The 15,117-nt window shown below is 41.1% G+C and overlaps 1 protein-coding gene across 1 annotated transcript in view; it reads right to left on the bottom strand.

Moving 5' to 3' along the window:
- grin2a (glutamate ionotropic receptor NMDA type subunit 2A) overlaps nucleotides 1-15,117 on the bottom strand; it is a 194,199-nt gene that overhangs the window by 10,952 nt on the left and 168,130 nt on the right. The window contains exons 12-13 of the mRNA XM_062964617.1: nucleotides 12,091-12,278; nucleotides 5,481-5,719 (exon numbers count right to left, since the gene is read on the bottom strand). Of these exons, the coding sequence (XP_062820687.1) occupies nucleotides 5,481-5,719; nucleotides 12,091-12,278 (427 nt within the window). The remainder of the gene's footprint in view (nucleotides 1-5,480; nucleotides 5,720-12,090; nucleotides 12,279-15,117) is intronic.

A 15,117-nucleotide genomic window follows, 5' to 3' on the forward strand; every position in this document is an offset into this window, starting at 1 on the left:
AATAATAAAATTCATTAATTCATTCAGATATTGGAATATGGATCCAAAGTAGAGGAAAAAGGCTGTGTGGGAGTGTGACTAATACAGATGAAACACCTCTGTTTTGAATCCACAACTTCCAAGGTCACAACTTGGGTTTTGGGATGATCGCAGCCCATGAGTTTGGACCGACGTGTGGTTCCTTCCCAACCAGATGTCCACCAGAAAGCCACAGGCCGCTCCACCTGCCGAGCCCAAAGTGGCCAGCTGGCTCCAATGGTCAAGGCCCAGACAGCGCTTGCGATGAACCACGGATGCCCTTCCTCCCGGCAAAACGAGAAGAAGCCGCGTCTTTAAAGAGCAAAGAGCACCCTTGCAAGGCTCACGTTTGCTCTGCCTCGGCTTTCACAGAGGAAAGAAAGGATCAAAACGCTGCTTGACATAGTTCACATGCAATGAACAATGTGCATGCATTAAAAAGTTTATATTAAAATGCAATGCAATTTTTTTTCAAATTAAACTACCCAATGTAAAATATATTAGAAACGATGCAGCCACCCCAAAAGTGCAACCAAAATTGCGGTCGTTGGGCTTTTTATTTGTCTGCTACACTCGATTTGTGTGTTTAATTCTATTTTAATATTTGCATGTTGTGGGTTTTAGACTGCACTGGTTTCTTTTTAATGTTGTGAACAGCTTTGCGGCTACAACGGTTGGGAATGAAGCCGAGTCCTACAAGCCCTTGCAAGATTTTTGCAATGCTGTGTACGTAGAGATTCCAAAATGCTACCTATTTCCAATGGCATAATAATAATAATAATAATAATAATAATAATAATAATAATAATAATAATAATGAAATCCAGCATATTGAAACATAATGAAATATGAAATCCAGCATATCTATCTTGTTTGCTGTGTCATAATAAAATAATAACAACAACAACAACAACAACAACAACTACTACTACTATGGACTTGTCAACATCAGGAGAGGAATTTTCCAGGGAGACTCATTGTCCCCTCTGCTTTTCATTATTGACATGATCCCTCAGTCAACAATCTTACAAAAAACAAATCTCGGCTATCAAATATCTAAGAAATCTCACAAAATTTCACATCTGATGTACATGGATGACCTGAAGCTGTATGGGAAAACGGAAACTGAAATCCAGTCTCTGACCAACACTGTCCGAATTTTTAGCACTGATATCAACATGGAGTTTGGTTTGGATAAATGTTCAACAGTGGCATTGAAGAAGGGAAAAATCATTGAAAGTGAGGGCATAAATATGCCTAATGGCCAAACGATAAAGTGTCACCAGCCAGATGCCTATAAATACCTGGGCATATTACAGCTGGACAACATCAAGCATGAACATGTGAAAACTGTGGTCAGCAAAGAATACACACAAAGGGTCAGAAAAATGCTCAAAAGCAAGCTCAATGGAGGCAACACCATCAAGGCCATAAACACCTGGGCCATAAGATATACTGCTGGCATTATAAATTGGACACAGGTGGAACTGGACAATTTGAACAGAAAAACAAGAAAACTCATGACCATTCATCACTCACTGCACCCTCGCAGTGATGTTGACCGGCTATATCTGCCTAGAAGATCAGGGGGCAGAGGACTCTTACAAGTCAAACAAGCAGTCAAAGAAGAAGAACATGCCCTGGCAGAATATGTCAAGCAAAGTGAAGAACCTGCTTTGATTGAAGTCAAAAATCAGAAACTCCTCAAAACACAGCAGACAAAAAAACAGTACAAGAAAACCGCACTACAAACTAGAGCTGACAGCTGGCACCACAAAACATTGCATGGAAAGTTCCTTGACAAAATTGAAGGAAAAGCTGATAAGGAGAAGACCTGGCTCTGGCTCACGAATGGGACCCTGAAGAAGGAGACAGAAGGCCTGATCCTTGCAGCCCAGGAGCAAGCCATCAGGACAAAGGCAATTCAGGCCAAGATCGAAAAATCAGCTGATGACCCAAAATGCAGACTGTGCAAGGAAACTGACGAAACCATTGATCATATCCTCAGCTGCTGTAAGAAAATCGCACAGACAGACTACAAACAGAGGCACAACTGTGTGGCCCAAATGATTCACTGGAACTTATGCCTCAAGTACCACCTCCCAGCAGCAAAGAATTGGTGGGATCACAAACGTGCAAAAGTATTGGAAAATGAGCACGCAAAGATACTGTGGGACTTCCGAATCCAGACTGACAAAGTTCTGGAACACAACACACCAGACATCACAGTTGTGGAAAAGAAAAAATCCAGTCTGTAGGCCATCTGCTACCCATTTCCTTCTTAAATATTATGCTTCAGATGCTGATCATGCATCATTATTACCATCCATTGTGAAAGATCACTATATTCCAACTTCCCAAGAAGCAACTGTAAGATCTTTGTTGGAAAAAAAAACCCTTCATTTTGTAACTATTGGCCAACCTCTAAGACTTTCTAAGTAGACCCTAGAGCAAATGGTGGCAACATTGGATCATTGATGTTGCCATCCCAGGTGACAGTCGCATTGATGAAAAACAACAGGAAAAACTCAGCCGCTATCAGGACCTCAAGATTGAACTTCAAAGACTCTGGCAGAAACCAGTGCAGGTGGTCCCGGTGGTGATGGGCACACTGGGTGCTGTGCCAAAAGATCTCAGCCGGCATTTGGAAACAATAGGCATTGACAAAATCACGATCTGCCAACTGCAAAAGGCCACCCTGCTGGGATCTACACGCATCATCCGAAAATACATCACACAGTCCTAGACACTTGGGAAGTGTTCGACTTGTGATTTTGTGATACGAAATCCAGCATAGCTATCTTGTTTGCTGTGCCATACAATAATAATAATAATAATAATAATAATAATAATAATAATAATAATACACTTGGGAAGTGTTCGACTTGTGCTTTTGTGATACGAAATCCAGCATGTCTATCTTGTTTGCTGTGTCATACAATAAAATTATTATTATTATTATTACTATTATTATTATTATTTGAATGTGTTATTATAATAATAACACACCACACAGTCCTAGACACTTGTCTATCTTGTTTGCTGTGTCATAATAATAATAATAATAATAATAATAATAATAATAATAATAATAATAATAATAATAATGGTTGTTGTGAGTTTTCCAGGCTGTATGGCCATGTCCCAGAAACATTCTCTCCTGACGTTTCGCCCACATCTATGGAAGGCATCCTCAGAGGTTGTGAGGTCTGTTGGAAACCAGGCGAAACGTCAGGAGAGAATGCTTCTGGAACATGGCCATACAGCTTGGAAAACTCACGGCAACCCATCGACAATACAAGAAGAGAAGAGGAGGAGGAAATCTCTCTCTTCGATCCTCCTCCGCCTCTGCTTTGGCCATTCCTTGCAATTAAGCACCGAAATGCCACAGTCCCATCCAATTATTTCCCATACGTTTTGGCAAATGACCGAATTACGTTTTGGCAAATGACCGAATTGCAGCATCAATTAACTAATTAAAATCTTAGCGATGGAAGTTGCCAAAGGTTCAGACTAAGCAGATTTGCAGCTTGGGTTTAAACAAATAACTTATTGGGATTTTTTTTTCTTTTCTTTTTTTGCTGCCGTTGGTTTCTTTTTTTAAAATAAATAAGAGGGGGGAAATTAAATTGGCTCTGTCCCTTGCAGACAAACGACTTCAGATATAACATTAATTGCCCTTATTGAAGCTGCATGTTCAATTGGGAACGTGGCTTGACATAGTTAGAGGCAGGGAAAATACCATATATACTCGAGTATAAGCTGACCCGAATATAAGCCGAGGCACCTAATTTTACCACAAAAAAACTGGGGAAACATTGACTCCAGTATAAGCCGAGATACCAATAAAATTACATTAATTGAGGCCTCAGTAGTTTAAACGTTTTTGAATCTTTACATCAAACTGTAATTTAAGATATGACTGTTCAACTCTGATTAAATCATTATTTTCATCTTCTTCAATGTAAATGTGCTTATGTATCCTTTTAATAATAATAGAGTGAAATAATAAATGTAATAATAATAATAATAAATGCAGTAAAATAATAAATGTATTAATAATAATAAAAATAGAGTAAAATAAATGTAAAAGTAACAATGATAATAGAGTAAAATAATAAATGTAATAATAATAATTATAATAATAATAAATGCAGTAAAATAATAAATGTAATAATAAGAGTGAAAAGATAAATGTATTAATAATAATAAAAATAGAGTAAATTAAATGAAAAGTAACAACAATAATAGAGTGAAATAATAAATGTAATAATAATAATAATAAAAATGCAGTAAAATAATAAATGTAATAATAAATAGAGTAAAATAAATGTAAAAGTAACAACAATAATAGAGTAAAATAATAAATGTAATAATAATAATTATTAGAGTAAAATAATAAATGTAACAATACCAATAATAATAGAGAAAAATAATAAATATACCATATATACTTGAGTATAAGCTGACCTGAATATAAGCCCACCAGGACCCTCACCCGAGTATAAGCTGAGGAGGTTTTTTTTCAGTCCTAAAAAAGGGCTGAAAAACTAAGCTTATACTCGAGTTTATACAGTAATTGCAATATATTGGGCAGTTTCAAGGGATGGAACTAGGGATTTTTTTTTAAATGGATTATTATGATGATATTATTGTTATTATTATTATAACCGTATGACACAGCAAACAAGATAGATATGCTGGATTTCATATCATAAAATCACAAGTCGAACACTTCCCAAGTGTCTAGAACTGTGTGATGTATTTTTGGATGATATTATTATTATTATTATTATTATTATTTTATTATTATTATTATTATTATTATTATTATTATTATTTTATTATAACACAGCAAACAAGATAGACATGCTGGATTTCATATCATAAAATCACAAGTCGAACACTTCCCAAGTGTCTAGAACTGTGTGATGTATTTTTGGATGATATTATTATTATTATTTTATTATAACACAGCAAACAAGATAGATATGCTGGATTTTGTATCACAAAATCACAAGTCGAACACTTCCCAAGTGTCTAGGACTTTGTGATTATTTTTGGATGATATTATTATTATTATTATTATTATTATTATTATTTTATTATAACACAGCAAACAAGATAGACATGCTGGATTTTGTATCACAAAATCACAAGTTGAACACTTCCCAAGTGTTTAGGACTCTGTGATGTATTTTCGGATTATATTATTATTATTATTATTATTATTATTATTATTATTATTCTAATGGGACTTGAGCATCCATGGATTGTACATTTAGAGATCTATGGCTTGAAATTGTTGTAGATAAAGAACTATAGATACAGAGATGGGCCCATGGTCTCTTTGGAGGCTAACATGGCCCATTATCCTCTTGAGAAGGATACAAGAAGGTGAAAGTAGGGGTGCTAATTGGTGAAATTCATTCAATGGATCCCAACGAGGCAAAAGCACTGACCCTGCTGATGGAGAAGAGCAATCCGGGCCGGTCAGAGCAGACGCCGGTGAAGCAGAAGCGCAGCTTCCAGTAGAAGAGATGCTCCCAGACAAAGGTGATGAGACTGAGGGCCATGGCGGCCGCCAGCATGTAGAAGACACCCGCCATGTTGTCGATGTCCAGCTGGCTGCTCATGACCTCATTCTTCTCATTGTGGCAGATCCCCGTCAGCCACAGTGTCTCCAGCTCCTCCATCTCACCTGTAATGGACAGAAGGCACCATTGGTTATAATGGGGAAGCTTTGATTTAGCCATCACTATCACCATCATCATTACCATCACCACTAGCAGCAGCATCACCATCACTATCAACCATCATTATGAACACATCATCAACATAACGTCAACATCATCACCATTGGCCATTATCACTATCATCGTTGCCATCACCATCATTATCTTTATCAACATCATCACTATCAATATATCATCATCACCATCACCATTGCTATTATCATAATCACTATTATCATCACTGTCAACATATCATCAATGTCAACATCATCACCATCATTATCTGTATCACCATCACTATCAATATATCATCACCATCATCACCACCATCGTTGGTATTATCATCATCATTGTTATCACTGTTGCCATCATCATCACTGTCAACATATCATCAATGTCAACATCATCACCATCATTATCTGTATCACCATCACTATCAATATATCATCACCATCATCACCACCATCGTTGGTATTATCATCATCATTGTTATCACTGTTGCCATCATCATCACTGTCAACATATCATCAATGTCAACATCATCACCATTATTATCTGTATCACCATCACTATCAATATATCATCACCATCATCACCATCATTGTTGCTATTATCATCATCATTGTTATCACTGTTGCCATCATCATCACTGTCAACATATCATCACCATCATCATCGCTGCTATTATCATCATCACTATTATCATCATCACTGCTGCCATCATCATAATCAACATCATCACTGTCGACATATCATCAATGTCAACATATCATCACATCACTATCAATATATCATCACCATCACCATAATCACCATAATCGCTGCTATTATCATCATCACTATTATCATCATCACTGCTGCCATCATCATAATCAACATCATCACTGTCACCATATCATCAATGTCAACATCATCACCATTATTATCTGTATCACCATCACTATCAATATATCATCACCATCATCACCATCATTGTTGCTATTATCATCATCATTGTGATCACTGTTGCCATCATCATCACTGTCAACATATCATCAATGTCAACATTATCACCATCATTATCTGTATCACCACCATTATCAATATATCATCACCATTATCATCGCTGCTATTATCATCATCACTATTATCATCATCACTGCTGCCATCATCATAATCAACATCATCACTGTCAACATTTCATCAATGTCAACATCATCACCATCATTATCTGTATCACCATCACAATCGATATATCATCACCATCACCATCATTGTTGCTATTACTGTATCATCACTATTATCATCATCACTGCTGCCATCATCATAATCAACATCATCACTGTCAACATATCATCAATGTCAACATCATCACCATCATTACCTGTATCATCATCACTATCAATATATCACCACCATCACCATCATCACCGTCACTGTTGCTATTATCATCATCACTATTATCATCATCATTGTTGCCATCATAATCAGCATCATCACTGTCAACATATCATCCATGTCAAGATCATCACCATCATTATCTGTATCACCATCACTATTAATATATCATCACTATCACCATAATCACCATCTTCGCTGCTATTATCATCATCACTGTCTCCATCATCATCATCAATATCATGACTATTAACATATCATCAACATCATCACCATTGGCCATCATCACCGTCATCATTGCCATCACCATCATTGGTGCTATCACCATCGTCACTATCAATATACCTTCACCATCACCATCATCGTTGCTATCATCATCATCATCATAATCACCATTACCATCATCATCATAACATCACCACTGCCATAATAATAATAATAATCATCATCATCATCAATATCAACATATCATCAACATCAACATCATCACAATTGGCCATCATCACTGTCATCATTGCCATCACCATCATTGTTGCTATCACCATCATCACTATCAATATATCTTCACCATCACCATCATCGTTGCTGTTATCATCAACATCATCGTCACTACATACCATCAGCCATCATAACCATCACCACTGCCATCATTGTCATCATCATCAGTATCAATATATCATCACCATTGGCCCACAACACAGTCAACAGGACCATCATTGCCATGGCCATCATCATAATAATCAACAGCACCATCAACCTCATCATCATATCACCATCATCATCACCATCACTGTCATCATCACAATAAACAGCACCATCAACCTCATCATCATCATCACCATCATCACCATTAACATCACCATCACTGTCATCATCACAGTAAACAGCACCATCAACCTCATCATCATATCACCATCATCATCACCATCAACATCACCATCACTGTCGTCATCACAATCAACAGCACCATCAACCTCATCATCATATCACCAACATCATAACCATCACCAACATCATCATTACAATCAACAGCACCATCAACATTATAACCATCATCATTGCCATCGCCATCATCAACATCAACATAATCACCATTGCCGTCATGTCTATCTCTAAGTCTTCCATCAGAACCTCGATTGGCCCATGGCTCAATGCTATGGAACCCTGGGATTTATAGTTTCTTGGTCAGAGAAGGCCTTTGCAAAGCTACAACTCCCAAGAGTCCATAGCATTGAGTGATGGCAGTTCAAGTGGCACAAAACCGAATTAATTCCACATCGCGGATGCACTCTAAGCCTTCTAATTTTTCTTGCTTTCTTTCCTTTTGCAAATCCCGCAAAGAAGAGGAAACAAACCTGCCTGGCTCCGGTTGCAATTTCAATATAAATGCAAGAAAACAGCTGCAAACGATCCCTATTGTCTTATTTTTCTGTTAATAAAGCGGAGGTAATTAGAGGCCCAAAAAGGGGACATTCAGAGCAGGACAAAAGGGGAAATCTTTCTTATTGTTTGGAGGAGCACTTTTTAAAATGCCGCAAACGGAGGAGGAAGCTGAATGCCGGAGGCTGTCCTACAAAAGGCACTCAAGTTTAAAATTAAGAAGAGGAGACGTCCGGAATGAGAGGCTTTTTTTTTTTTTTTGCAGGGAGAAAGAAAAGGAACTTGAGTATTTGGTTGGTTTCTTTTAAAAATATCCTGAGAGAGAGCGTTCCGCCTCCGTCATTTTCCCCCAAAGGTTGGAACATGTTAAAAATAAGAGCCGACAATGCAGCCGATGTTTCATAACTTTGCAAATGGTAAAGCCGTTCTACACCGTTCGGTAGCATTTTAACAACCATGGTTCAATGCTATGTAATCCTAGGATTTGTAGTTTGGTGAGGTGCTTAGGATGCATCGATATTGTCGAATTAATGCGGTTTGGCACCATTTTTGCTGCCGTGGCTCAAGGCAATGGGATCCTAGGAGTTGTTGTTTTGCAGGGTTTTGAGAGCCAACTGTCAAAAAGCACTTGCCAAACTACAAATCCCACGATCCCACACACTGTGAAAGGCAAATTAACTAAACCAGGAAGCCTAGTGTTGGGATTTGGATCTCTATGCAATTTTGGAAATGAGTGAGGCACACTTTCTCAGCCTCAGAGCGCAGCTTGCCAAAGAAGCCCTAAGGTTGATAAAGTTGATTGGAAGGCAGCCTTTTAAAGAGAATTTGAGGTCCCTGGAGACCATAAATTTCCATTGGTATTAGCTTTTGCCAAGTCACACTCTCTCAGCCTCAGAGGAAAGCAATGGAGAGACTCTTCAGAAGAAACCTGGGTAAGAAAACCTTGAATTAGAGTCGATCTGAAGGCAGCATTGCACTGGTTTAAATGCCAAACTAGAGCCACTGGAGATGACAGAATCCTATTGGTTGATCTTAGACAAGTCACATACTCTCAGCCTCAATGAAGAACCTCTTCTGAAGGAAAACTTAAGAGATTGTTGCCTTCAGCTGGAGTTGATGTGCAGGCACTATTTTATGGGTTTGAATGCCAAAGTATAAAACCATTGGAAGACATGGAAGTTGACCGCAGCCAAGTCACATACTCTCAGCCTCAAGTGAAGGCAATGGAGAACCTCATATAAGGAAGTTGTTGTAGCTCAGCCGTTATGGCCTGTATTTCATCCAGAGGTGGATTTGGAAACGGATTATGCTGCAGATTTAGGAGACATTCCTGACCCGGACAGAGGCCCCTTGGCCTTGCAGCTGCCAGATGTTGTAGAACCAGAGGCTCCGCTAATCGGCGAGCATTCCGAGGCCTCATTTGAGTTACCTACACCAGATGGTGTTGCTTTGGGTAAAGCTGAATTTTTTAATCAGAGAGACTTTGTTACGAGAGATAGGAGCAGAAAGGAGGGTGTGAGAAGAAGTAAACGATTGGCCCTCAAACTGGATAATGACTAACTTTCCCATGTGAAGTTTTGTGGGTCCTGTACTCCTTAATCTTGCAACCTTGGGATTCCCTCGCTCTGTTCTCTTTGCGGTGACAACTTTGCCTTTCCAGTATCCAGCTCCTAGCCTTGTCTCCTGTCTGGAAACCATGCCGGGTTCCCAGTTCCAAGCAAACCGCGCTGCGACTCCCGAGTAGACCTCGCCTTGTTACCTTGCCTTCCTTGTTCCTGAGTCGAGACTGTCTTTGCCTTGTTTACCTTGCCTTCCTTGTCCTGCGACGGGACACTTCAAGTGGATTACAGTTTGCATTTTGCAGCAAAAAGTGCCCCTCGCTCTGTTCTCTTTGTGGTGTCAACTTTGCCTTTCCTCGGAAGAAGGTCCAGTATCCAGCTCCTAGCCTTGTCTCCTGTCTGGAAACCGTGCCGGGTTCCCAGTTCCAAGCAAACCACGCTGCGACTCCCGAGTAGACCTCGCCTTGTTACCTTGCCTTCCTTGTTCCTGAGTCGAGACTGACTTCACCTTGTTACCTTCCCTTCCTTGTTCCTGAGTTGAGAATGACTTTGCCTTGTTTACTTTGCCTTCCTTGTCCTGTGACGGGACACTTCAAGTGGATTACAGTTTGCGGTGTCAACTTTGCCTTTCCTCAGAAGAAGTTCCAGTATCCAGCTCCTAGCCTTGTCTCCTGTCTGGAAACTGTGCCGGATTCCCAGTTCCAAGCAAGCCGCACCGCAACTCCCGAGTAGACCTCGACTTGTTACCTTGCCTTCCTTGTTCCTGAGTGGAAAATGACTTTGCCTTGTTACCTTGCCTTCCTTGTTCCTGAGTCGAGACTGACTTTGCCTTGTTACCTTGCCTTCCTTGTTCCTGAGTCGAGACTGACTTTGCCTTGTTACCTTGCCTTCCTTGTTCCTGAGTCGAGACTGACTTTGCCTTGTTACCTTGCCTTCCTTGTTCCTGAGTCGAGACTGACTTTGCCTTGTTACCTTGCCTTCCTTGTTCCTGAGTCGAGACTGACTTTGCCTTGTTACCTTGCCTTCCTTGTTCCTGAGTCGAGACTGACTTTGCCGTGTTACCTTGCCTTCCTTGTTCCTGAGTCGAGACTGACTTTGCCTTGTTACCTTGCCTTCCTTGTTCCTGAGTCGAGACTCACTTCGCCTTGTTACCTTGCCTTCCTTGTTCCTGAGTCGAGACTGACTTTGCCTTGTTACCTTGCCTTCCTTGTTCCTGAGTCGAGACTGACTTCGCCTTGTTACCTTGCCTTCCTTGTCCTGCGACGGGACACTTCATGTGGATTACAGTTTGCATTTTGCAGCAAAGAGTGCCCCTCGCTCTGTTCTCCATGCGGTGTCAACTTGGCCTTTCCTCGGAAGAAGTTCCACTATCCAGCTCCTAGCCTTGTCTCCTGTCTGGAAACGTGCCGGGTTCCCAGTTCCAAGCAAGCCACGCCGCAACTCCCGAGTAGACCTCGCCTTGTTACCTTGCCTTCCTTGTTCCTGAGTCGAGACTTTTTGTCCTGCGATGGGACACTTCAAGTGGATTACATTTTGCATTTTGCAGCGTCTTGTTCCTGTTACTGTGTTCATAGACTAACTTGACTTTTGGGTGAAACTAACGAGTTTCACTTGTGGATTACAAATGGGACATTGCTGAACATGTTTTGATCTGCTTAAGACTCTATATTAAGGACTATTTCTTATACTGCCTTTAATGCAAAAGCGCATAGATAGATAAATAGATAGATAGAGCTTCAATAAATGGCTTGTGTATATACTGGCTCCTGTCTGGTTTTCGGGGTGCTCGCGCAGCCTTGGGGTGTAACAGAAGTCTGGACAAGTAAAACCACTGGATTGCTCCCCGCATAAACCGGAGCCAACTTGGAGAGCCATCAATCAGAGACAATAACAAACCCAACACTACATGTTCACCAAAATAGGTTGGTCTTTTTCGACTGCAGAGTGGATTGGCCACACTTTTGCTGCGTGTGCCAATAAACGAAGAGGGGCAGCTGCAAATGTCTGCCAAAGGGACTCACCGTCGCCGACGAACTGCAAGAGCGCCAAGTCGATGGCCCTCTTCCAGGGTGACCCTTTTTGGAGGGCGATCCCATAGCCGGTGGTGGCGAAGATGTAGCCGCTGCCGATGGTCACCAGCTTGCAGCCCTCGTCCCGGCCAGCTTTGTAGTTCAGCACCGCTGCGTCGTAGATGAAGGCATCCAGCTTCCTGCAAGAAAGGGGAAAGTACACTGAACATGACAGGAAAAGAGATCCCACCTATACATTAGGAACAACCTGCGGACAGTCAGAGCTATTAGGTGACGGAATATACTGCCTGGGAGTCCATTGGGGTCTCTGTCTCTGAAGGGTTTGAAACAGAGCATGGGTGGCTATCTCTTGGGAAGGCTTTGATTGTGTTTCCCTTTTGGGCGTCTCTTCCAAGTCTTACGATTCGATGAGCCTCTTGTGTTGCATCTCAGGTTGTATCTACGCTGGGAAATTAATGCAGTTTGGCCCCACCTGAAATGCTCTCTGGGCGTTGGTGCTCATCTCCATTTCTAAGCCGAGGAGCCGGCGTTGTCCGTAGACACCTCCAAGGTCATGTGGCCAGCATGACTGCATGGAGCGCCGTTACCTTCCCGCCAGAGAGGTACCTATTGATCTACTCACATTGGCATTTTTTTCGAACTACTAGGTTGGCAGGAGCTGGGGCTAGCAGCTGGTGCTCACTCCGCTCCCTGAGTTTGAACCTGGGACTTTTAGGTCTGCAAGTTTAGCAGCTCAGTGCTTCGCAACCAGGGCTCCATGTCAATTATACACAGCAAAAAAAAGGAAAAGTATGGCATATAATATAATACAAAGTAAGTTATGTTGTTGTTATACACTCCTATTGTAATGTAATCACTTATATGTTACTTTTGTAACATCAAAAGCTATATAAAATACTGTATAGATGAGTAACTACTGTTTTAAACCATCTCAGGTCTGAATTGGGTTTAAATTAACCCGGTAATTGACCTTAACTCTGTTCGTGTTGTTAATCCAAATAATAATCGTAAACTTAATAATGGTATCGATACAAGCAAAGTAGAATAATATATAATACAGTATAGGTAACCTGTATATATAGTATTTGAATAAATCCACCTGGAGACTATATATACAGGTTAGTAAAGGTAAAGGTTTCCCCTGACGTTAAGTCCAGTTCTGGGGGTTGGTGCTCATCTCCATTTCTAAGCCGAAGAGCCGGCGTTGTCTGTAGACACCTCCAAGGTCATGTGGCCGGCATGACTGCATGGAACGCCGTTACCTTCCTGCCGGAGCGGTACCTATTGATCTACTCACATTTGCATGTTTTCGAACTGCTAGGTTGGCAGGAGCTGGGGCTAACAGCAGGCACTCATTCCGCTCCCGGGATTTGAACCTGGGACCTTTTGGTCTGCAAGTTCAGCAGCTCAGCATTTTAACACACTGTGCCACCAGGGGCCCCATATATATAGGTTACCTATACTGTATTATACTTTGCTTATATCGATACCATTATTAAGTTTAAGATTATTAAGATTAGAAGTGTATAACAACAACATAACTTACTTTGTATTATATTATATACCATACTTTTCTCCTTTTTTTTTGCTCCCTACCAAACTACACATCCCGCAGCTCCCAGGACAGTTCAAGTGGGGCCAAAACTGCATTTATTCTACAGTGCGGACTCAGCCCCACGATTGCATAAGCCTCTCTTTCCGCCCAGCGTTGCTGGAGCAAAGCACGCTCATCCATCACCGAGCGAGGAAATAAGATTTCCCTGACAGCGCTGCCTCCCTTAACTCTCTTTATAAAAAGACTCGTTGAGAGAGAAAGTGGGAACAAATCACTCCGGCACTCGAATACAATGCTGGCGTTCGTTCGTGACACTTTCTTTCCTCTCTCTCCTGCGGTTGTTCTTTCTTTCGGAGAGGAAGCCGGAGGCCCAGATCCGAAACCATGCCGGTTTGGTGCAAACACGGAATCCGGACTTTGGGTTTTCATCTTTTGAGTATCTGTGGAACTCTTCTCGAGTGAGGATCATACCTTGTGCTTTTCATTTCGTTCCCTTCCCGCAAATCTTTTAAGGAAACACATTTTCCCCTCCACATCCCAACAACGTAGACGGTTTTGAAGTTACTGCCTCCATAATTCAAAATACCCGGCAAGCCGCCAGGTTCCCGCAGGTCCGTTTCTCCGCTTTATGGCCGTCACGATATGTTTGAACAATACGGTGACAGCAGGTAAAACACAAAAACTGGCTTCTCAAAGAGAATGATGCACAGACTTTCCTTGGAGTGCTGCCCAGCACTTAGGAAAGTTACTTTTCTTGGATTAACTAATGGCTCTCCAAATTCTAACTATTGGGAGAGATGCTGTCTAAAGGAAAGGGGTTCCCAATTCCAAAATTGCACATGAGGTCCAGCTTCTGGAAACTACAACTCCCAGAATGGAACCAACTTCCGGAAACTACAACTCCCAGAAGGGAATCAGCTTCTGGAAACGGCAACACCCAGGATGGTGGCACCATCATCTGGAAACTACAACTTGCAGAATGGAACCAGTTTCTGGAAACTACAACTTGCAGAATGGAACCTGTTTCTGGAAACTACAACTTGCAGAATGGAACCAGTTTCTGGAAACTACAACTTGCAGAATGGAACCAGTTTCTGGAAACTACAACTCGCAGAATGGAACCAGTTTCTGGAAACTACAACTCACAGAATGGAACCAGTTTCTGGAAACTACAACTCGCAGAATGGAACCAGTTTCTGGAAACTACAACTCGCAGAATGGAACCAGTTTCTGGAAACTACAACTCGCAGAATGGAACCAGTTTCTGGAAACTACAACTCGCAGAATGGAACCAGTTTCTGGAAACTACAACTCGCAGAATGGAACCAGTTTCTGGAAACTACAACTCCCAGAAGGGAATCAACTTCTGGAAACGGCAACACCCAGGATGGTGGCACCATCATCTGGAAACTACAACTTGCAGAATGGAACCAGTTTCTGGAAACTACAACTCGCAGAATGGA

This window comes from Anolis carolinensis, unplaced genomic scaffold, assembly GCF_035594765.1.
Source record: "Anolis carolinensis isolate JA03-04 unplaced genomic scaffold, rAnoCar3.1.pri scaffold_13, whole genome shotgun sequence".
In the NCBI taxonomy this organism is placed as follows: Eukaryota; Metazoa; Chordata; class Lepidosauria; order Squamata; family Dactyloidae; genus Anolis; species Anolis carolinensis.